Source organism: Kuraishia capsulata, genomic scaffold (assembly GCF_000576695.1).
Source record: "Kuraishia capsulata CBS 1993 genomic scaffold, Kuraishia_capsulata_scaffold_2, whole genome shotgun sequence".
In the NCBI taxonomy this organism is placed as follows: domain Eukaryota; kingdom Fungi; phylum Ascomycota; class Pichiomycetes; order Pichiales; family Pichiaceae; genus Kuraishia; species Kuraishia capsulata.
Genome location: NW_019172951.1, coordinates 236,816 through 256,787, shown reverse-complemented (window position 1 = coordinate 256,787; position 19,972 = coordinate 236,816). Strand labels below are relative to the sequence as shown.

Genomic DNA, 19,972 nt, shown 5'->3' with positions numbered 1-19,972 from the left:
GTAGCAGCCAACTTCTTTTTGGATCTCTCGGGCTAAGCTCATTTACGTTAATTTGCAGCCACACTATCCTCCAAATCCCGTGCTCCAACCAGATTGTGTGGTGCTCGCCTCAACTGCTGTAACCGAAATAGAACTGCGATGCATTTGGGAGTGCCAACGAAGGACAACTTTCGTCCCAAGAGTAATTCGGGGTTTAATTTACCGATGGGATTGAGAAAGTATACAAGGGTGCGCAATTGGAAGCGAAGACACTTTGCAGCCGTGGCGGTGTTCTTACTTTTGCTGAACGCGATCACCTCCAAATTTCTGGATGTGGCATTTCTGCCCATCTTCAACTTCAGCAAACCACACAGCTTTTCGCATTTGACGAGAAAGGAGGCTTTGGCAAAGAAACAGGATAATCATGGTCTGTTCAAAAAGGAGATCAAGGTTAAAGACCGGCTGATCTATCCAAGTGTGGAACATGCCCCTCTGCTGAGAGAGCTTACTCTCAACAATCTGTTCAAGTCAAAGCCCGACCCAACGGATATGGAGAGTTTGCTTTATTTCTACGAGGATGACATTGAAGACAAGAACAACGAGATCAAGGAGAAGACGGTTGATGACGAGAGCAATCCGCTAAATGTGGCCAAGAAGTCGTTCAAACAACATGGCCGCAAGGTCTTTAATGGAAAGTCTCCAGAGATCGTTCTTGTTACTGGTATCGACTTTGAGAACTTTGAGCTTGGACATCTGACCAAGGTGGTACAGAACAGAGTAGACTATGCCCAGGCAAACGGGTACGGTCTGTATGTGAGGTGGATTCAGGAATTCATCCCGTTGCTGCAAGAGTACAAGAGCGACAAGAGCTGGGCCAAGTTATTCGTGATGAGAGCAGCTATCCATGCCTTTCCCAATGCAAAGTACTTCTGGTATCTTGATGAAAGTGCCTTCATTATGAGGAACGACATTGAGTTGAAGTCCTATATGCTTGACCCCGAGGTGCTGGATCCAATCATGCTCAGGGACACTTCCATTGTTCCTCCATCTGGTGCCATTAAGACTTATAAGCACGTGAAGGCTGAGAACGTCAAGTTCATTATTACGCAGACGAGAACGACAATCAACACCGATTCGTTCATTTTGGTGAACGATGTTTATGGAAGAGGGCTCTTGGAGTTCTGGTCAGATCCACTATTCAGGAAGTATCCGAACTTCCCAGAGAAGGATGCAAGCGCACTGATGCACATTCTTCAATGGCACCCGGTGCTTCTCTCCAAGACGGCGATCATCCCCGGAAGAACCATTGCATCGTTGCATTCTGGAACTCCTGTGGATGATCCAAACGACCTCGTACACTACATAGACGGCGATCTGCTGGTAAACTTCAAGGGATGTGCCGAACATCATACATGTGAGCTGGTTTTGGATTCTTACTGGAAGAAGACCCATGAAGAGAAGAAGTAACTGCAATAATCGAAACTCAAATTTTTCAGTCCAAATTTTTGGAGTTCTTAGTAATTTGTAGAAATCTTGAAATTTTCAGGTAACGAGATAATACGTGATTTTCAAAAGTTTTCCACTTTCTTTCCTCTTGAGAAAAGACATAATACGTGATTTTCAGAAATTTAGTTTTTGTTTCTATATTGAACTCTTTGCAAGAACCACACTACAATGGCCAATCCAAAAATTACAGACTTCCCCTTCTGACTACTCCGAATGGTCTAAGATCTCCATGTCTTAGCTACCCAAAACGATCCAAACGCCTCCAAGTTCCAGCCATTCGAAACGTTCAATCCCCTGCTTCTTTATTTTTTGTCAGAGCCTGCCTCAACCAATGCCGGTGTTGATGCTGGTGCTGATACCACCACAGAGCTGTTGGTTCTAGGCAATTGAGGAATGCTGGCGCTGCTCATGGACCTCACCGGGAAGTCATCCTTTCCCACACGTTCTTCCAAGACTCTCAGTGCAACCTGTCTCCTGCGCTCGGCTATGTCTCTGGCGCTCACGTTCTGGTCCTGCTGAGTGAACGCGTTGATTCTCTTTATAGCTCTCAGGTTTCCCGTTTCGATGTCGTCATCGTTAAAGGGCTTGATAACACTCAGTAGCACCGAGGTGTGGTATATGGCTCTGCATAGAGGTTTTAGTGTTGGTTTGATGAAATCTGGGAAAAATTGGATGAATGCAAATGTGTCGCTGGCATCGCCTCTGATGACGGTTCCCTGTGTGACCGTGGTTGGTGTTATTAGATCGTTCGAAAGCGTCGTTTTCTGGAAAAATCTCAGATACATCCACGAGATGTAGAAGCTATTGCAAATAGGCAACATTGGTGAAAGAGACCTCCTCACAAGCGATAGCACCACAGACATGAAGAGGATCATTATTGGGATCTGGCGCACTCTCACAGTGAGGCCTCCCTGCAAAATCTTGATGGTGTGTTCGGGAGAGAATTGTTTTACCACGACAATAAAAGCCATGAGGATCGAAAGAACTCCGTGCGTGATTGGTGCCGACAATTCCTGATCTGCAAGGAACATCACATCCACCACGGTAGTGGTGATCGCTGTTGTCAGATTCGTCAAGACGGCCACCACGGTGACATAAATCACCGTCTCAGAAAAAACGGCCTGGTTCAGCATTCCCGAATCGTTGTAGTTCCACATTTTTTCGCAATAGTTCAGCCCAAAATATAGCACAACCAGTGCGAACGCGTATCTCACCAACGTGGTCTCGACAAATGTGCTTGTCAACAGCACCCACGGGTAAAACATTGCACTCCCGGGAATGAGCTGAAGCATGGGAACAGCTATGGAAGAAAAGCTGACTCCCGCAACACTTTCAACCGGGGTTGTTCTCAAGAGCGACTGGTACGACTGGTACTTGATCGTCAAGGTTATGAGGGATAGCAGAGTGGTGATTCCAAGGTACGCCTTCACCACCGTGGGAAGCTTCACCTTCCGCAGCAAAGAAGAGCCTAGCATGGTTCCACACTTGAAATTAAAACAGCGTTGGGTTTCGAACGAAGCGCCTTGTGAAACTAAGAAAAACATTCGCTGGGCCTGAAATGCCAGGATCCGCAGTGAAGGGGCGTGTACCGGATCAATTATGTCTCTGAACGGATCAGCGGCGCGGCAGCGATTCAAGGCGGCTTAAAGAGTGCGGGTGAGAAGCTTCACACAGGCAACAATTACAACAAGATAATATTAGACGAAGAAACGAACCTTTGAAATGCCACAGGACTCCGACCAATCACAGTCGCCTGAAGGAACGGGCTCCAACTCCCATCTCACGGCTGAGCAGAAGAAGCTGCACCATTTACAAAGCGAGCATAAGCGGAGAGAGCAGATACGCGCAACGTATGACCAGCTGGTTAGTCTTGTTCCCAGTCTGAAGCCTTCCGAAAACCGGTCAGAGCTGGCGGTTCTTTCTAAGTGTGAGTTCGACTGTTTTTTCTTGATATTTTGAACGGGCTATTTGTGAACTTTTACTAACCCCACTCAGCCACTGATTACATCAGACTGCTGCGAAAGGAAAACCAGGAGCTACTGGCGCTGGCCAAGGAGAGAAATATCAATATACCAGAGGAGCTACTGGCGAAGATACGGAATCCCACGCCTCAATGAATTCAGACGGAACATACTGAACATTTAATGTACTTATATTTACAGGATTGCAGACATGCAAGGGTCTCATTCTAGAGCATCCTCGGGCCACCATGTAGGAACAAACACCTTGACACCCACTTTTGGCTCGTCTTCGCCGGGAACATTCAAGAGAAACTCATTTTTGCCAACAGAGTTGTCAAACTCGATGTACCTGAGGTTTATCAGGGCCAGGGCAATGTTGCCCTCCCTCCTCACTATTGAACCCACCAAGGGTGCCCTTCTCTTTGATTTGGTGGGACTGGAAGGGGAACCAAAGGGCGAGCTTGCCAATTCAATCTGGGGTTCTTCCTCGTTACCACTGGCGATTTTAGCCTCATACAACTCATCTCCATAACTGTTCAAAAGCGAGACCACTTCGTCATCGTGATTCAGGATAATTTGGTCATTCACAGATTCCGAGTCTCCAGCAATTGAGAAGAGCTGAATCGGCATAATACGCTTTCTCACCACTCCACTCACGTGTGTTCTGATAGTCAATTCCTGTCCCACATAACATCCTTTATTGTAGCTGATTCCATTCATGAAATCAAGATTGTTCTCGAACGGAAAAGTGTCCGCTTTCATGTCACTCGTCTCGGATATTCCCTCTGCGATCCTCCTGGAAGTATATGTCTCTTCTGGTAAGATTTGGAGATCACCAACCAGATCAGACAGAGGTTGCAGTCCTTTGACCACCTCTTCATCAGAAGCAGAAGTTAAAAACTTGACTCCAAACTGCGGAGACCTGTCATCAAAACTAAAACCAGCCAATGAAAAGTCCTTGGAGAAAATACTCTCGGCCTCGGCAAACTTTTTCGCAAACTCCTGAGCTGTTTCCAGACTAACTGACGTAACGTTGTTGAAGTAGCTATCTTGCAAATTCAACAAAACATCGGCAAACACCTCGCTATCATTGAAGTAATACCAACTCTTAATATCAGGAGTTTTCACAATTTTGACCTTGGAAGATAATTTGTGCATTTGGAACATCATGAATAATTTGGCGGCCTTCTCTCGACTGGCCTCTATCAGATAACTAGGACCGTCCATGGTGGGCCCAATGAACGGTGTAGGGTATATGAAGATATCAGAAACAACTCTCCCTTTGGGATTCATTATCATCGAGTATATCCCATCTCTTCTCACTCCCAGCTTCTCTGGATCACCGTCTTCCAGAAACGAGTCCTCATGAAGTATCCCCCAGTTTTTACTAGAGATCTCCTCCTCGGTAAGTTTCAACTTCTCTTTCAACCACAGCGAGGTTTCCTCCTCATCAGGACTTATTGTGTATTGGTTCTTCTTGACAAAAGTAGGTAGTAATTTCGAGGTTGTCAAACCATTCAAGAACTTGGTGGAGTCCGAACCGCTGATGAGTAATAACGACTTCGATTCCAGCTTGATTAAACCAGAGGTCTGCGAAATCCGGCGAACAAAGCTCGAACCAGCTGTAGCTAGTCTTCTATTCAGTAGTAATGGGATCATTGTCCCAATGGGTATGTCTCTCGATGTTATCAGTGTTTAGGTATCCAAAGTTTGGAGACGGATTTGTGAGCATATCAGAAGCCTATTAGTGTCATAACAGAATATGCGCCGCATGTATTCAATTGTGAAATTTTCGAGAGGACTTTAATTGCCATCGTTTATTACATTTCCAAAGCATTATTCAGGATTATCTTACAAATAAGTTACACGATCAGTTCAATCCTCATCATCCTCATCAACACCATCGTCCAGAACCCGCCTCTCCAAATCGGCCTCTTCCTCTGCTCTAGTGTGGGCTGCATCTGCGTCCTTCATTCTCTGTGTGAGAAACTCGTTCACGTCGTCTTGTAGAGTTGTCAACATCCCCCGCAACGCCCCGAGCCTGGAGCTTTTGGCTTCAGAGGGTTTGTCGTTGTCGACCGCGCCAGCACCAAGCACATGGTCACTTGGACCGGTAGTCTTGCCGTTGGTGGAATGCGTCAACGTGGCGTCAACCGTTAGTTTTTTGGACAAATCAGGCGAGGAGTACTCAGCATATGGAATAAGGTCTCGTGTCGCGGGCATTTTGAAGAAAAATATCGTATTTGTAGCCAGCTCTCTATAAGTGATTTGAGATACTTTTAAGCTTCACTCCTCCAAAAGGAGTGCACAGAACACAAGGGCTTCGTAACCCAAATTCCGCCAGCCCTCCGTTCAAGTGGAAAAAAAAAATCGAACAAGGCATCCACAACACCGTGGCTTGAACATACTCAAAACGTGATAAACATCATGAGTTTTGCCATTGTTTTAGACAGATACTTCAGTGAATCTTTGTCCGAGTATGCTGTCCTTTTGGACGCTTACACCGAGACCACTGAGTACAGCGAGAAATTCGCCGACCTCGATGAAAATTCGCCAGGCGTCTACCAACAAGTTCTCTCCACATTGGATGTTTTGAATTCTTTGAAGGACAAGGACTTTGAAGCAACTTATAATCTATTGATCCACATTCTTACACTTTCGGGCGAGGCAGAGTCATTAATAAAAGAATCAGGCCTTTTGGAGAAACTCGTCGATCTGGCTCCAGAGTCTGATGGATTGTTGGCCCACAGCAGATCTTCCGTTAAGGCTACCACTATCATCTCAGTTTTATCGAGCATTTTTAACCTCATTCCAGAGACCTCTGCTTTGAGAATCGCGATTTTGAAAGACATCATTCTAGTGACGAAGAAATCGTCAAGTGCATCTTTGCTTCTTCCTATAACAGACAACCTAAAGCTTTGGTTTGAGGCTGCTGGTGCTTCCCAAGACGAAGTCAAGGTTGCCCTTGTTGACCTGGCCACTTTGTTTGCTGCTGAGTACCCAAAGGAATCTTTGAGACTGTCCAAGATCATTGTCACCTCGTTGCCAAACGTGACCAACGAAGATGCCACCACGCTGATCGGCAAGGTGCTGAGCTCCGGTGATATTACAGACATTTACAGCTATGCCTCCATCCCAGCAGTCAAGGCCCTTGCCTCTGGCTCCGAATTTGACCAGAAAGTTTCGCAATTGGTCACAATCTGCAACTCGGTTGAGTTGGCTCAATACGAGCAGTTCCAAACCGCCAACTCGGAGGTGTTCGCCAAGTTGAACGTGTCTCCAGAACAGCTGTACAACAGATTGCGTGTTTTGGTCATCAGTAAATGGGCAACCAAGAAGCAGACTCTCCCATACTCCAAGATATCCACAGAATTGTCCATACCCGAGGACCAGGTGGAAGAATACATCATCAACTGTATCAAGGCCGGCGTGTTGGAGGGAAAGCTCAACCAGTCTTCTCAAGTGTTTTACGTGCATAGAGTTTCCGTCGTTGGCGACTTTGGATTGGAACAATGGAAGCTGATCAGGGCAAAGCTGAACACATGGAAGGGCTCTTTGAAAGCCATCAAGGAAACTGTTGATCAGGCTAAGACGAAGAAACGTGCGGGGCAACCAAAGGAGCAAAAGGTGGCAGCATAAGTATTAATATAAGCAATATTGTGTAACTGTTAGTGATCACCTCAATTTTAAATTTCTGCGAGAGATTGTAATGAACGTCTGAAAAACGAAATATTTCACTCGCCCACCTTTTATGCACTACCTTATCGTTCTTATCTGATATCCCCCCACGTCTACGTGTTGTTCTCAAACAAAGCACTGCAGAGTATTCAGAAGGACACAACACCAACATGTTAATCCCAAATAAAAGTATTACAGAGTATTTGCAGGGACAAGGTATCAAACCCAGTTGTCTTGAGCTATTTGGCATTCCTGTGGAGTACGCTAAGTTAGCCAAGTATGTGTACGATGATGACACCAAGAATGACATCAAGCTTGAGGAGGCTACAGAACCTTCGAACAAAGAAACAAAGTACACCATTCTGGATGATATACTAGAAGAGCTGAAGAAAGCCCAGTTCAATGAGCCCGTTCTTTTTCCAAGCGAAACTGGTCTTTCGAGTGAATTCGAACCCTTGTTTGAGGATGACAGCGATCCAGCATTGCAACAGTCCTACATGGTGGAGACAGACTATGAGACGTCGTTCTTCAGCAGACAGGAACCAGACACCCAGATAATTGATTTTTCTACGGATTCAATTCAACAGAGCTGAAAATGCTGATTTATGCATAAGTCTTGGAATAAAGCCCCAAAGCTTTGATGGTGAACATGAACTTGTAGTTGGGGTACTCGATTCCACATGAATGATTGAACACCCCTTCCACAGACTCGAATTTCCAGTTACCACCGCTTTGTTGTCTGTCCATTATCAACTTGATTCCACGGTCTATGACGTCTTTTTGAGGATACTCGGCAAGAATTAACGCAATGACCACCCAGGCCGTTTGAACCACCAGACTGTTGGGGGAGCTGAAATACTCGTGCATTTCAGATGACTTCATGCTTTCACCCCACCCACCATCAGGAAGCTGTCTTGAGACCAAAAAGTCGCATCCTTTGCGAACTGTGAGATCGCTTTCGTATGTGTTTCCAACAACTGAGAGGGCTTCCAAGGCGAACATCCCGGCATAGGTGAAGCACACACCCCAACACCCATACCACGAGCCATCTTCGTTTTGGTTGGCACGAATGTACTTGATGGCCCTGTCTATGGCCAAATTGATTTCATCACGACGATATTCGTAGTGATCGGTGAAGTATTTCAAACCAAGCACTGACGAGTCTGTGCACTCGATGTATGGATACTCCACCATGATGTTTCCAAAAACTTCGGCTGGGTTCAAGGCCTCCAGCAACGGGGTGGCCTTGTTTTTTTCGTATGTTGAAAAGGAACCAAAATGGAAATTGCCCACATTTTGGAGCCCCAGAAGAATGTCTATTCCATCTTCAAGATTCCTCTCGTCATAAAGATGGTGCACATCCTTATAGTACTCGCTGTTTTTGACCATGATTATCGCCTTGATCGCCTCAGCAGTACAGTCGCTGACGGTGTAACCTTGCTCTTTCGTCGAGAAAGGCCAGGCTCCTTTCCTCCTGTCTCTGAAACTTCCATCAGCACACTCATCTGTGAACTGCGAACGAATCAGAAACTTGTATGCTCTCACAATCATATCCTTGAACTCGGGTCTCTCTGCAAGGCCAGCCATGAACAAGTACTGAACAGCAAAACTCGAATCCCAAGTTTGGGAGCCATTGGTGCCCATCACGGTAATTCCCTCAGGCCCTTTGAATAGCACCTCGCTAAGTCTATCTCTGGTTTTTTGGAAATTTTCAGAGTCAGGACCCTCCTCCATGTAAGTCACTATCGTGTTGAACGCAGCACTCACGGGTGCAATCCCAAGATATTCTGTGTTTTTCAACTCCTTCAGAACATATTCGTAAATTGTTTTATTCACTCTGCGGTTCCACCAATCTGGTCTCAAATACTTCTCGTAGAACACTAGCACGTTGTTTGCTAAGTTCAGAAACCCGGTATGGGGATAATACAAGTCCACCCCACACACGTTGTTTCTCTCTTTCGAAAAGTCAATCTTTCCGTACGATTTGGTATATATTTCGGTTCTGAGCGAGAGAAGCAACGGGTCAAGTTCACACTTTCCCTTGACAGAGCTCACATAGCTCATTGCAAGGTATATCGCTCTCGTGTGAACCCACCACTTGAAGGGGAATATTGGAAGAAACTGGGGGAGCATGAATAAATCTGCTGGTGCCGGGTTAACACCCTCCCATTCATAAAGGTTCAAAATTGCCAGCCATGCCTTTCCCCAGTGCGGATTCGCCACGGCTCCTCCCAGTCGATGCAAAGTGTCTCTGGCCCTCACACAGGCGGTGTGGTGCGGAGGCAGTCCCAGTAGCCTTAGACACACATAGCCCATGGTAGTGCCAAAACACGTGGATTTGTCCACGTTGTAAAGGCCCCAGCCACCATCAACAGGATGCGAAACGTTTATGTAATACCTTATCATTTCAGTTTTGTAAGCCTCCGGGATTGTAGTTTTGGTGAAGTAGCATGCGGCGACATATCCAACCGTCATGAACATGGGACCCTGGTACATGTTGGGCCAAGTCCCGTTTTCGGCCTGTAGCAGTCTAAAAAACTCTGCTCCTCTGATAGCAGATTCAAATGCATCTTTTGCTCGGTCATTGTAAACAGGCGGTTCAAAATCGTCGGACCCGAGAAGGTACTTTTCCATTGGCGACTGAAGGTCATCAGCTTGGGGTGTTTCAACATACTCCCAAACCGCAGCACCCAAAATTGACGTACGCAATCGCCAATTGGAGTTGTCAGTAGGACTTAGCCCCAATTTTTCGGAGTAAAACATTGTAGATTTGTTCGTCATCGGCCTAGCTGTAAAGTCCTCGATACCTGAGATCTTGTTGAGACTAAATATCTAAACGAGCGACTATGGGGGAAGACTCTGGGCTCGTAACGGCGATGAGCTGATTAAGAGGGCCGTGCGAATACAACCTTTCGACGATCTCTTTAGACCCACAAGACGGATATTTTGGATTAGTTTGTTGTTACCATGACCGAGAGAACGAGAGAACTGCTACCAAAGTCTCTGCTTCCAACCCATTACGGTATCAGGATTTACAATGTGGACGTGGCCTCAGACAGCTTTGACGGCTATGTGGAGATATCCATGGATGTGGCATCTCCCACTGATGAATTGGTGATCAATTCGAAATATTTGGAAATCAAAAGTGTCAAACTCACTCACAGCTCGTTGAAGACCACCTCTGCAATTGAAGTGGGGCAAATTAGTTATGACGAGAAAAAAGAGACTGTCACCTTTAAACTGTCCCAAGAGGTAACGGCGGGGAAACTGATTGCGGCTATCCAATACTCTGCTAAGCTCCGCGAGGATATGACTGGTTTTTTCAAATCGCCATATCAAAACTCGGAAGGAAAAACTGAATATCTTCTTGTTACTCAATTCGAGGCCACTGACGCCAGAGCTGCGTTTCCATGTTTTGACGAGCCCAATCTGAAGGCTACATTTGACGTTACGGTTGTGGCCGACGAGGACTTGACCGTTCTCTCAAATATGCCCGTTGCCGGTTCTAAGACACTTGATAGTGGTAAAAAGGGCTCCAGTGGACCGAATACCTTAAAAGAGGTCAAATTCGAGACCACTGTGAAAATGAGCACGTACCTGTTGGCATGGTCAATTGGTAAGCTCGAGTACGTGGAGGCCTTTACAAAAACTGCGGTCAACGGGAAGCATATTCCAGTGAGGGTTTACACACTTCCTGGACTAATCAAGGATGCCAAGTTTGCTCTGGATACAGCTACCAAAACGGTGGACTATTTCACTGAGGTTTTTGATGTTGATTACCCGATCCCCAAGTTGGATTTGTTGGCCACGCCTACTCATGGCTCTAATGCTATGGAGAACTTTGGATTGGTGACTTTCCGTACTTCTGCAATCATTTTTGATGAGAGTTCTGCCGACTTCAAGTACAAAAAAAGAGTAGCGTACATCGTTGCACATGAGCTAGCTCACCAATGGTTTGGCAACCTGGTGACCATGGATTGGTGGGACGAACTATGGCTCAACGAAGGATTTGCTACTTATGTCGGATATTTGGCAGTGGACCATATTTATCCTGATTTCGAGATATTCACCGACTTTGTCTCCGAGGCGTTGGAGGCAGCTTTGGAGCTGGACAGTCTCAGAAGCTCTCATCCGATCGAAGTCCCCATATACTCTGCCCTCGAAATTGACCAAGTTTTTGATCCCATCTCCTATTTGAAAGGCGCCAGTATCATCAGGATGTTGGGTTCGGCTGTCGGCGTCGACAAGTTTTTGAAGGGTGTTTCCATCTACCTCAAGAAGCATGCCTTTGGAAACGCTACCACTGAAGATCTCTGGACCAGTGTCTCTGAATCTGTTGGATATGATATCAACAAGCGCATGAATGTTTGGACAAAAAAACAAGGGTTCCCGTATGTGACTGTAATGGAGAAGGAAGACGATTCCAAGTCCGTGGTAATTTCTCAGCACCGTTTTCTTGCAAGTGATAATCTCACCCCAACTGAGGACGAGGCTCTGTGGTGGATCCCTCTTTCACTAGAGGGCAATCATGACCAGGCTAATTTGGCGTTGGATTCGAGAAGGAAGGTCTTGGAATCTCCTGGTTCGAATAAATTCAACAAAGGTACCACGGGTGTTTATCGTGTTATCTACGAGCCTCAGATCCTTGAACAAATTGCGTCAAGGTTTGGCTCTCTTCCTGCGGAGGACAAGATTGGTTTGATTGCCGACACGACTGCGGCTGCATCTGCTGGTTTGATTAATATTTCATCTGTGTTGTCGTTCTTTGATGGCATCAAGGCAGGGGACATCAAGGAGTACGCTGTCTGGGCAGAGCTTGGGAAACAGATCACTGCATTGAGTACTGCTTTTGGCAGTCATCCAGACGTGGCAGTTCCTTTGAAAAAGTTCATTCAGAAGGTATACTCGACTGGAAATGGTCTCATTACTTCGTGGGATGATGACTTAAAGCTCAGTGTCGCTCGTCCTCTTCTCCTTGAGCATTCCGGTTTGTTCGGTGTTCCTGAAGCAATTGAGCAGGCAAAGAAGCTTCTCAAATCTGGAGTAAAATCAAACTTGAAGCTAGCTGTCTGGCAAACACTTCTTTCCAACAATCCAAGTCGTGAAGAGTTTGATATTGTCCTGAAAGAGGCTCACGAACCTGAATCTGCATCCTCTCATGAAATAGCACTTGTTGCTCTTGGTTCTATCAACTCAGTCAAACATGAGTATGGAGATGAGGTGCTCAAACTTTTCTTGAGTCCAGCTGTTCCTCAGATGGATGCTCTTTATCTTGGCAAATCATTATCGTCTAACCCTGCTATGCGTCTGAGGTTCTGGGGCTTTTTCAAAGACAATTATAGTACTGTCTTTGAAAAGTTCTCCAATTGGACTTTGGACAGGTTCATCAAGGATACTCTGGATAAATTTTCGGACTCCCAGCTCGTTGATGAGGTTCGCGAGTTCTTTGAGAACAAAGACGTTGCTGCCTTTGAAAGAAGGCTCAACCAGGCTTTGGAGTTGAACAGCGTTCGTATCGCATGGGTGAACAGGTCTATTCATGATGTTAAGGAATGGCTTATCAATAACGGGTATTAGTTACTTTGATTTTTCAGTTAAAGTGATAATGTAGAACTACAACTGCTGAAAATAGACAATGACGATTAGAAAAAGGGATATCATATTAAAAAGTACGTCAAAAAACGATACCAGGAAAGCGGGCAGATGGAAAATGCATCAGTCATCAACCGTTAATGTACTTCTGGTTCGTTACTGTATCAGACAGTTTGAGGTCAAAATTACTCCACTGTGACAGACTTGGCCAAGTTACGGGGGAAATCCACGTCATGGCCTTCTTCTATCGCAAGGTAGTAACTGATGAGTTGCATTGGCACGATATTCAAAAGACCTTGCAAACAGTCAACTGTGGTTGGCACATGCAAGGTGGCCAAGGTCTGGTCTGCTGGCAGAACGTCGTCTCCCTCATTACAGACAATGATAGGACGTCCATCTCTAGCAGTTACTTGCTGGATGGCAGACTGAACCTTGGGAAAGAGGGAGTCTCTGGTGGCAAAGGCAATGATTGGTAGATCACCGTCAACCAAGGCGAGAACTCCATGTTTTAACTCACCAGCCATGACACCTTCGGAATGAATGTAGGAAATCTCCTTGATTTTCAAAGCACCTTCCAGAGCAGAGGCATACTGATAACCTCTTCCTAACAGCAGTAGTGACTTCTGGCCCTTCAGATGGTCCTTGCACAACTGTTTAATCTTGGATTCAAGTTTCAATACGGTCGAGATCTGTTCGGGTATTCTCTTTAACCCTTCGATGATCTCGGTCTGACGGTCGATCTGGGAAATGCGGTCATTGGCCACCTGCAACGCCATCATCACGAGAGCAATGTACTGAGAAGTGTAAGCCTTGGTGGAAGCAACACCAATCTCAGGACCAGCATTGATGTGGATTCCACAGTTGGTCTCACGCGAAATGCTGGAGCCCACGGTGTTGACGATACCAACAGTCAAGGCACCTTTCTCTTTACAGTATTTCAAGGCGAGCAGAGAATCGGCAGTTTCACCAGACTGAGAGACAAAAACGCAAACGTCGTCTCTGAAGACAGGCGATTTTCTGTCGATGAAGTCGGAGGCAAGCTCGACGGCTACTGGAATATCCGTCAGCTCCTCAAAGATCGATCTTGTGGCAAGACAAGAATGGTATGAAGTACCACATGCAATCATAATTATACGTCTGGACCTTCTCATCACGGGAAGGAACTCTTGCAATCCACCCAGAGTGACTTTGTGATTGGCAAAGTCCACTCTACCTCTCATAGTGTTCAATGTCGAGTCTGGTTGTTCGCAGATCTCCTTTAGCATGAAATGAGGATAGTTACCCTTCATTATCTGGGTCAACTCCAGTTCCAAGGTCTGGATAGAACGTGTTGCAGAAATTCCAGAAACGTTCTTTGCTCTGTGGATGTGGAAAGCACCGTTGGCCACGTGGACGATATCGTCGTCAAACAGGTGCATCACCTTGTTGGTGTGCTTGATGACTGACGAAGGGTCAGAAGACAGGAAGAACTCAATTGGGTTTGGGATTCCGTCTTCAGCTAAGAAGGCTCTCGATTGAGATGCATGGTAGCTTGGGGCTGTTGGAGCACCAACCCTCAAGTTGCTGGAATCACCAGCATCTTCGGATGAAGCTGGCTGTTCGAACTCGACGTCTATGAAGTCAGAAGTCAGCTTCTTGTCACTCTTGAAACCAATTAGAAGAGGGGAACCCTTTCTGGTAGCAACAAGTTCATCTGGGTAATGAGGAGAAATCACCAGCAAACCATAAGAACCCTCAAGCTCGTGCAACACTTGCTTGGTGAGCTCGTAGAACTCGAGATGATGACCGTTTTCGACACTTGTATCATAGATGTGCTTGAACAGCGCAGCGATGACCTCTGTGTCGGTGGAAGAGGTGAATTGGAAGCCCTTGTTAATCAACAGCGTCTTGAGCTCCTTGAAGTTCGTGATGATACCATTGTGTACAACCACAAAATCATTGTTGGGATCAGAAGTCTGAGGGTGACAGTTGGCAGTGGTCACATTCCCGTGGGTGGCCCATCTGGTGTGGGCGATACCGACGTGGCTCATAAAGGTCTTGGACATATCTGGCTTCTGGTCCTTAATTTCTTGAACAAGGGCAGCAACCTTTCCAACCTGACGGTAGATGGAGATGTCGCCTTCAGAGTCGCCGGAAATGGCAATTCCGGTGGAGTCATAACCTCTGTACTCCAATCTCTTCAAGCCCTCCACAAGGTTATCCACAATTTCACCTCTCGACTTATCAACGAGGTAATTCACGTATCCAAAAATGCCGCTTGAAAAGGTTAATAAAACGCCTATAAAAAAGTTTTTTTCAAATCACCTACCACATGTTGTCTTTGTTGTTGAACTGGCCTGGAGTAACGCGCGTCGACCAACGATAATAGAGCTGATCTGGTCTTTATTTCTCTTTGAAAACGAGCTTTGCGACTCCTGTGAATAAGAAGAAGGAATCTAAAAGAGTTCACAAGAACACTCGGGCGTATATATTTGAAAAAAGGCTCTAGCAATACTCTGCAACGGGTGGAACAGAAAACAAAAACTCGAAAAAAGAGAATCCTATTATAGCATGGAGGGCATGCCATCGCGGAGACCGAGCCACGAATGCAGGCTGTGTTTTACCGTAACAGGAAATCATGTCAAGTTTGCCGTGGCGGTGTCCTTCTTCCGCCCAATCCCTGGCCGTATTCACGACCCAATCCGGTAAATTGTCAATAGAGCCTGCCTTAAATCATTCCGACGATGATTAGTCCGTCAAAATTAACGGTAACAGCAGCATATTTACTTTTGGCTGTTTCAGAATTTTAAGGTTCCTGAAATATATTTACTTTGCAGGTTTTGACACCTGTGTTGCAAGTATGCTTTCGTGTGGCTGCGCCTAGGCACAAAACGGTCTCAGCCTCATTATGGATGCATTGTTCTCCAAGCCTAGAAGCTAATAACCTTTCATGAATTCCCAGATTGGCAAAAGCTTCTCTTATCACGAATCAATGCTCAAAAATGAGTTCCAGCTCCAGATCCAACGAATTTCCCGCTTCTCCTCAGCAGAACACGGCAGAGAAAGAGGATGCTATAGTAGTGCAATGCCCAACGTTTCAGTACCCCCTGATAGTGGAACCATATTTCATTTCTGCGGGTAAAATATTTCAGACTTACACCAAGAAAGGTCCTGTGGTAGATTGCAGCCTCTGTTCTCCACATACCCTGTGCTTTGAATTTGACGATGCACGAGGTCATCACCGTATCGTTTTCTCAGAGGTCCAATCATCTGGCTACACATCTTTTCAACTCGCAGGATGGGTATCTGGACTATAGCCGAGGAGCGTCCAAGTCCAAGGTGGACCCAGAAGTCTTCTTCAAGCCCAATGTTTCGGCAGATGGTAAATCGGTTTCATATACTGCCCGTTCGTTGATGTGGGACGCCAAAGATGGCTTTGGTGCCATGGGAAGGCACGAATATTCTGAGCGTGCAGATGACGGTCTAGACTGGTCAGAGAGGGTGGAGGTGGTCAGGGCACCTAGAATACCCAAGAATGCGTACCAGCAAGGTCTGGATGAGCTCCAGCGCGAATTGCCTGCTCTGTCTATTAATGACACACGATACTTTACCGATTATGCGAGAACTTTGTATCCACCTACTGGTTTTAACATATTGAACAGGTGGGTCCTGGATGGTAAGGACTTTGGCAAGTGCATTTCGCAAGCCAGTGAGCAGGTAAAGTTTGACGAATTTGGTGTTGGCTCGGAGGAGTGGAAAAATAAAGGACTTGGTACCGACTTTATGGACGAAGAGTTCAGACATTCTCTGGAGAGTTGCGATCTGCTCTCTGGTCTGAATGTAATCACCGACGTGGACTCCGCATGGGGTGGATTTACGAGCGAATTCATGGCAGATATAACAGATGAGTTTTTGCCAAAAACAACAACTTTCGTATGGGGACTGTACGAAGATACTCAGACGAATCTGCTTGACTCCAAAAGAGCCATGTCTAGGATCCAGACTACGACTGAGCTCATGAAAACTGCTTCTATCTATATACCTATTTCTACCAGTGGCTCTGGTTTTCGAGGTGTTGATGGCTCAAGTTTGTGGCAAGTCAGTGCGGTGCAGAACATAGTTGTGGATTCATGGGCCACTCTACTATCGCAGAGGGATAACAGAGTTTCTATGGCAGATGTCGAGATGGGATTGACCATGGGCTCTCATAGGACCCTGGTGACTGATTTGAGGTTGAAACTGAGTGATTCTGCTACTGTGTATAATCTCAGCCCGCAAACTCTGTATCTGAAACCGGGTAAATCATGGTTGCAGTCGACAGCACGGCAAAGGACCCCTCACGTTTTCTCAAGATCCGTCATTGCCAGATCGAGCTTTCCAGAAAATTTGAAAGACCAAGTTGAAGAGTTCTCTGAGCTTTCGAATTTGTGCGAATACGGAACGCAGATGCGCGGTGTGGTGACATACCCCAGCGAAACGCCTTTTCAGCCTCCTTCCTCATACCCTGTGGGACTCGTTCCCCCGAATGGAGAGGTTTTGACGTCATTGGATGTTTCTGATAGAGCCAAGGTCATGTTGCATTCCATGAAACAGATAGCTCAGAAACGGATGAAGAGCAGTGCTGTTGAAGAGATAGTCGACGATCTCGAGACTGCCAAACAAGATTACGAGTTCGGGTGGGACGAAGGAAGTGATAGCTACGACGAATGATTTGATGAGAATTCAAAAATTGTATTGTGAAAAGCCGTAAATTCTTTGTACAAAAAGGAAAAAGAGTAGGAGGGAATGTGGACCGAATCCACCAGTTTAGAAGTGAAATGTTGAAAAATCTATCACGGGACCAAAAATAACACCCAACTTGAAAAATAAGGGAATATGAGAGACGGAAAATCAAACTCTTCATCGAAATAATAGTAAATAAACTCAGAACTTCCCAACGAATAAAGCTTTGCAAACTAAATCCTGGATGTGAGGCTGAAAGAAAAAAAAAGCACGTGACTAGATCATCCTGCAGCAATGCCGATTGCTCAGCCGCACAGTAATGATCCGACAAGCATTCCAATATGGAGAGAATACACCGTTGGTGTCCAGTGTGGGTCTTTTTTCTGTTTGTGTTTTTTTTTCTTTGATCTGAATTCCACATGCTGATGCCACAGACATCCCATCGCTAGTGCAGCTGTAGCTTGTTGAATTGAAATAAAAGTAGAGAAAAATCGGGTATCAACAGCATTGCTTCAACCTTTAGGGTCCATCGTGGAAAACAAAATGGTGTTTTAGAGAAGTAAACTCAGAAAAAAAATTCATGTGTGAGAATCACGAGAGCTAACACATTTGAAGTTGAGGAGAACAGGCATGCCACTCATAGCACCCATTGAGGCAAAGGACTGGTGGAAAGCGAATCCCAGTATTCAGCTATGAATACCTAGAAATAGAGGGTATCTGAAAACACGAGCTGATAGATAAAAAAAAAGTCAAGTGCTATTCTGTCGATATAGCAGCTCAACCGAGAGATTTGGAGTCAGAGTTCTTGTCTATGCACTAGCAGTAGGCAAAAGACATTGAGCATAGTACTCATTGAATGTAGAACATTCAAATCCTTGTTGACATTTGTTGAGACCCTTGTAGTTAACACCACCACATTGACCCCAAAGAGTCTGGTAGCCTGGGATAGGGGCACTGGTAACACATTGAGCATACCAATCATCCTGGTGCGAACAATAAGCTCCAACGATACAGGCGGAAGGCCCTGTGTATGATTTTCCTCCACATTGCTCCCAGAGACTAGCTGTTCCAGTGACTGGGGCACTGGTGACTGACGCAGTTGCACTCAGTGAGAAGCCTATTGCGGATGTGGTAAGAGTGGTATTGTGGTAGGTATGCGCTGGTGGTGGGCCTCCTGGGAACGAGGGCTTTCCTGGTTTTCCAGGAAATGCCGAAGGCTTTGGAGGCGTGCCAGGTGGTTTTCCAGGAAATGCCGAAGGCTTTGGAGGCGTTCCAGGTGGTTTTCCAGGACCCGATGGCTTTGCCTCACCAGGTGGAGTGACGGTTTTAGGACCAGGGCGTTGAGGACCGGCTGGAACTGGTGCACGAGGGTAGCTTGGATTTGAGGCTATTCCGTTTGCATCAGCTTCGGCTTGGGCAGATACAAAGAGTGCAAAGGAAAGCACCAGCATCAGAACGATATTTGCCCATTTCGACATCATTTTTGGCTAGATGTAGAGAGAAATACCGGTGAAGATAAGTAACGAGAGATTCCTGGACCGTTATTGCAAAAACAGCAAGACAACAAATGAGCCCATGAAATTTTTTGTACAAGGGCGTTGGCTACTCTTTATAGATCTTTAGGGAGCGAATTGGTTTCGGGCATTCGTATGCAAAACCGTCTAGGAATTCTTCCAGGCCTTGACGAGACATGCACGGCATGCTCGACATACAGGAGACAGATAGATCGCATGTGGTAGAGTCAAAGGGCGGTATGCTGAAATATGCAAGTCGCATCGTGACTCAAAGATTTCAGACCCGGTCTAATAACATTAAACTGAGAAGTAGCATAAGGCGGGCTTTGCGGAAACTGTGCAGATTGCATTTGTTTTGCCGTTAACATAAAGCGAAGGAGGTGCGTTTTGGATAAGAGTCCTATAAAAGTGGCATTAGTCCAGTTAGTCCCGTCTAAGATCATGCATAAGATGCGACCCCCTTCGGTTGATACAAGAGGTCGATTTTAGGGCTATCTGGGCTTGTACTACAGTTTCCCACATTCCAGAGTGTGTTATGTCATGCCGAGATTATCCGATGGGCAAATGCTGGAAATTTCTAGCTCAAACAAAATGGTTCACTATTGTTCAGGGTCACTGAAGGGGTGAAGGGTTGCGAACAATTTCCGGAACAAAGAGCCACAAAGCAATCTAAGCAACTCTCCAGACCAAGGTTACTAAAGTGAATCCACCCTGGTCAAAGCCGTTCAACTCAATACACTAACAATGATAACAGTGGTGATAGCGCTTATGGTTATAGGTGGATTTATCAGGCAGTCCTTCCTGCACCTGTGCATGATGCGTTCATGTACGTTGAAAGTCGTAATTAACAGTTTGAGTTGGGCACGTAGCTGACAGATCGGGTTGTTAATGCCGTCCTTCTCATCCTGAAATGTTCTCGACCACTACCACCTGAGCAACCTTCAACACATGTATCATCACATTCATTGCTCCTGCTCAGATTGTGCAGCACAAAATTGGATTAATGGAAAATCCAAAGAGCAAATGTGACCGAAACGGTTG

At 45.9% G+C, this 19,972-nt stretch overlaps 13 protein-coding genes across 13 annotated transcripts; 6 read left to right on the top strand and 7 right to left on the bottom strand.

Annotated features, from left to right (window-relative positions):
• Window positions 1–138: 138 nt before the first annotated feature.
• Window positions 139–1,446, top strand: KUCA_T00001414001 (uncharacterized protein; the record flags this gene model as incomplete). The annotated part of the gene is made up of 1 exon (XM_022603590.1): window positions 139–1,446. One exon carries the CDS (start codon window positions 139–141, stop codon window positions 1,444–1,446), a length of 1,308 nt encoding a protein of 435 aa, XP_022457456.1.
• Window positions 1,447–1,787: 341 nt separating this feature from the next.
• KUCA_T00001413001 (uncharacterized protein) lies at window positions 1,788–2,960 on the bottom strand (the record flags this gene model as incomplete). Its single annotated transcript, XM_022603589.1, has 1 exon — window positions 1,788–2,960. One exon carries the CDS (start codon window positions 2,958–2,960, stop codon window positions 1,788–1,790), a length of 1,173 nt encoding a protein of 390 aa, XP_022457455.1.
• Window positions 2,961–3,207: 247 nt separating this feature from the next.
• Window positions 3,208–3,602, top strand: KUCA_T00001412001 (uncharacterized protein; the record flags this gene model as incomplete). The annotated part of the gene is made up of 2 exons (XM_022603588.1): window positions 3,208–3,412; window positions 3,481–3,602. 2 exons carry the CDS (start codon window positions 3,208–3,210, stop codon window positions 3,600–3,602), a joined length of 327 nt encoding a protein of 108 aa, XP_022457454.1.
• A 66-nt stretch (window positions 3,603–3,668) lies between these two features.
• Window positions 3,669–5,105, bottom strand: KUCA_T00001411001 (uncharacterized protein; the record flags this gene model as incomplete). The annotated part of the gene is made up of 1 exon (XM_022603587.1): window positions 3,669–5,105. One exon carries the CDS (start codon window positions 5,103–5,105, stop codon window positions 3,669–3,671), a length of 1,437 nt encoding a protein of 478 aa, XP_022457453.1.
• A 216-nt stretch (window positions 5,106–5,321) lies between these two features.
• KUCA_T00001410001 (uncharacterized protein) lies at window positions 5,322–5,669 on the bottom strand (the record flags this gene model as incomplete). The annotated part of the gene is made up of 1 exon (XM_022603586.1): window positions 5,322–5,669. One exon carries the CDS (start codon window positions 5,667–5,669, stop codon window positions 5,322–5,324), a length of 348 nt encoding a protein of 115 aa, XP_022457452.1.
• Window positions 5,670–5,873: 204 nt separating this feature from the next.
• On the top strand, window positions 5,874–7,085 carry KUCA_T00001409001 (uncharacterized protein; the record flags this gene model as incomplete). The annotated part of the gene is made up of 1 exon (XM_022603584.1): window positions 5,874–7,085. One exon carries the CDS (start codon window positions 5,874–5,876, stop codon window positions 7,083–7,085), a length of 1,212 nt encoding a protein of 403 aa, XP_022457451.1.
• A 209-nt stretch (window positions 7,086–7,294) lies between these two features.
• KUCA_T00001408001 (uncharacterized protein) lies at window positions 7,295–7,717 on the top strand (the record flags this gene model as incomplete). The annotated part of the gene is made up of 1 exon (XM_022603583.1): window positions 7,295–7,717. The coding sequence occupies one exon, from the start codon at window positions 7,295–7,297 to the stop codon at window positions 7,715–7,717; it is 423 nt and encodes a 140-aa protein (XP_022457450.1).
• Window positions 7,718–7,727: 10 nt separating this feature from the next.
• Window positions 7,728–9,905, bottom strand: KUCA_T00001407001 (uncharacterized protein; the record flags this gene model as incomplete). Its single annotated transcript, XM_022603582.1, has 1 exon — window positions 7,728–9,905. One exon carries the CDS (start codon window positions 9,903–9,905, stop codon window positions 7,728–7,730), a length of 2,178 nt encoding a protein of 725 aa, XP_022457449.1.
• Window positions 9,906–10,091: 186 nt separating this feature from the next.
• KUCA_T00001406001 (uncharacterized protein) lies at window positions 10,092–12,701 on the top strand (the record flags this gene model as incomplete). Its single annotated transcript, XM_022603581.1, has 1 exon — window positions 10,092–12,701. The coding sequence occupies one exon, from the start codon at window positions 10,092–10,094 to the stop codon at window positions 12,699–12,701; it is 2,610 nt and encodes an 869-aa protein (XP_022457448.1).
• Window positions 12,702–12,901: 200 nt separating this feature from the next.
• On the bottom strand, window positions 12,902–14,005 carry KUCA_T00001405001 (uncharacterized protein; the record flags this gene model as incomplete). Its single annotated transcript, XM_022603580.1, has 1 exon — window positions 12,902–14,005. The coding sequence occupies one exon, from the start codon at window positions 14,003–14,005 to the stop codon at window positions 12,902–12,904; it is 1,104 nt and encodes a 367-aa protein (XP_022457447.1).
• An 890-nt stretch (window positions 14,006–14,895) lies between these two features.
• KUCA_T00001404001 (uncharacterized protein) lies at window positions 14,896–15,282 on the bottom strand (the record flags this gene model as incomplete). The annotated part of the gene is made up of 2 exons (XM_022603579.1): window positions 14,896–14,930; window positions 15,021–15,282. 2 exons carry the CDS (start codon window positions 15,280–15,282, stop codon window positions 14,896–14,898), a joined length of 297 nt encoding a protein of 98 aa, XP_022457446.1.
• Window positions 15,283–15,920: 638 nt separating this feature from the next.
• KUCA_T00001403001 (uncharacterized protein) lies at window positions 15,921–17,405 on the top strand (the record flags this gene model as incomplete). Its single annotated transcript, XM_022603578.1, has 1 exon — window positions 15,921–17,405. The coding sequence occupies one exon, from the start codon at window positions 15,921–15,923 to the stop codon at window positions 17,403–17,405; it is 1,485 nt and encodes a 494-aa protein (XP_022457445.1).
• Window positions 17,406–18,226: 821 nt separating this feature from the next.
• KUCA_T00001402001 (uncharacterized protein) lies at window positions 18,227–18,898 on the bottom strand (the record flags this gene model as incomplete). Its single annotated transcript, XM_022603577.1, has 1 exon — window positions 18,227–18,898. One exon carries the CDS (start codon window positions 18,896–18,898, stop codon window positions 18,227–18,229), a length of 672 nt encoding a protein of 223 aa, XP_022457444.1.
• Between the last annotated feature and the right edge of the window lie 1,074 nt (window positions 18,899–19,972).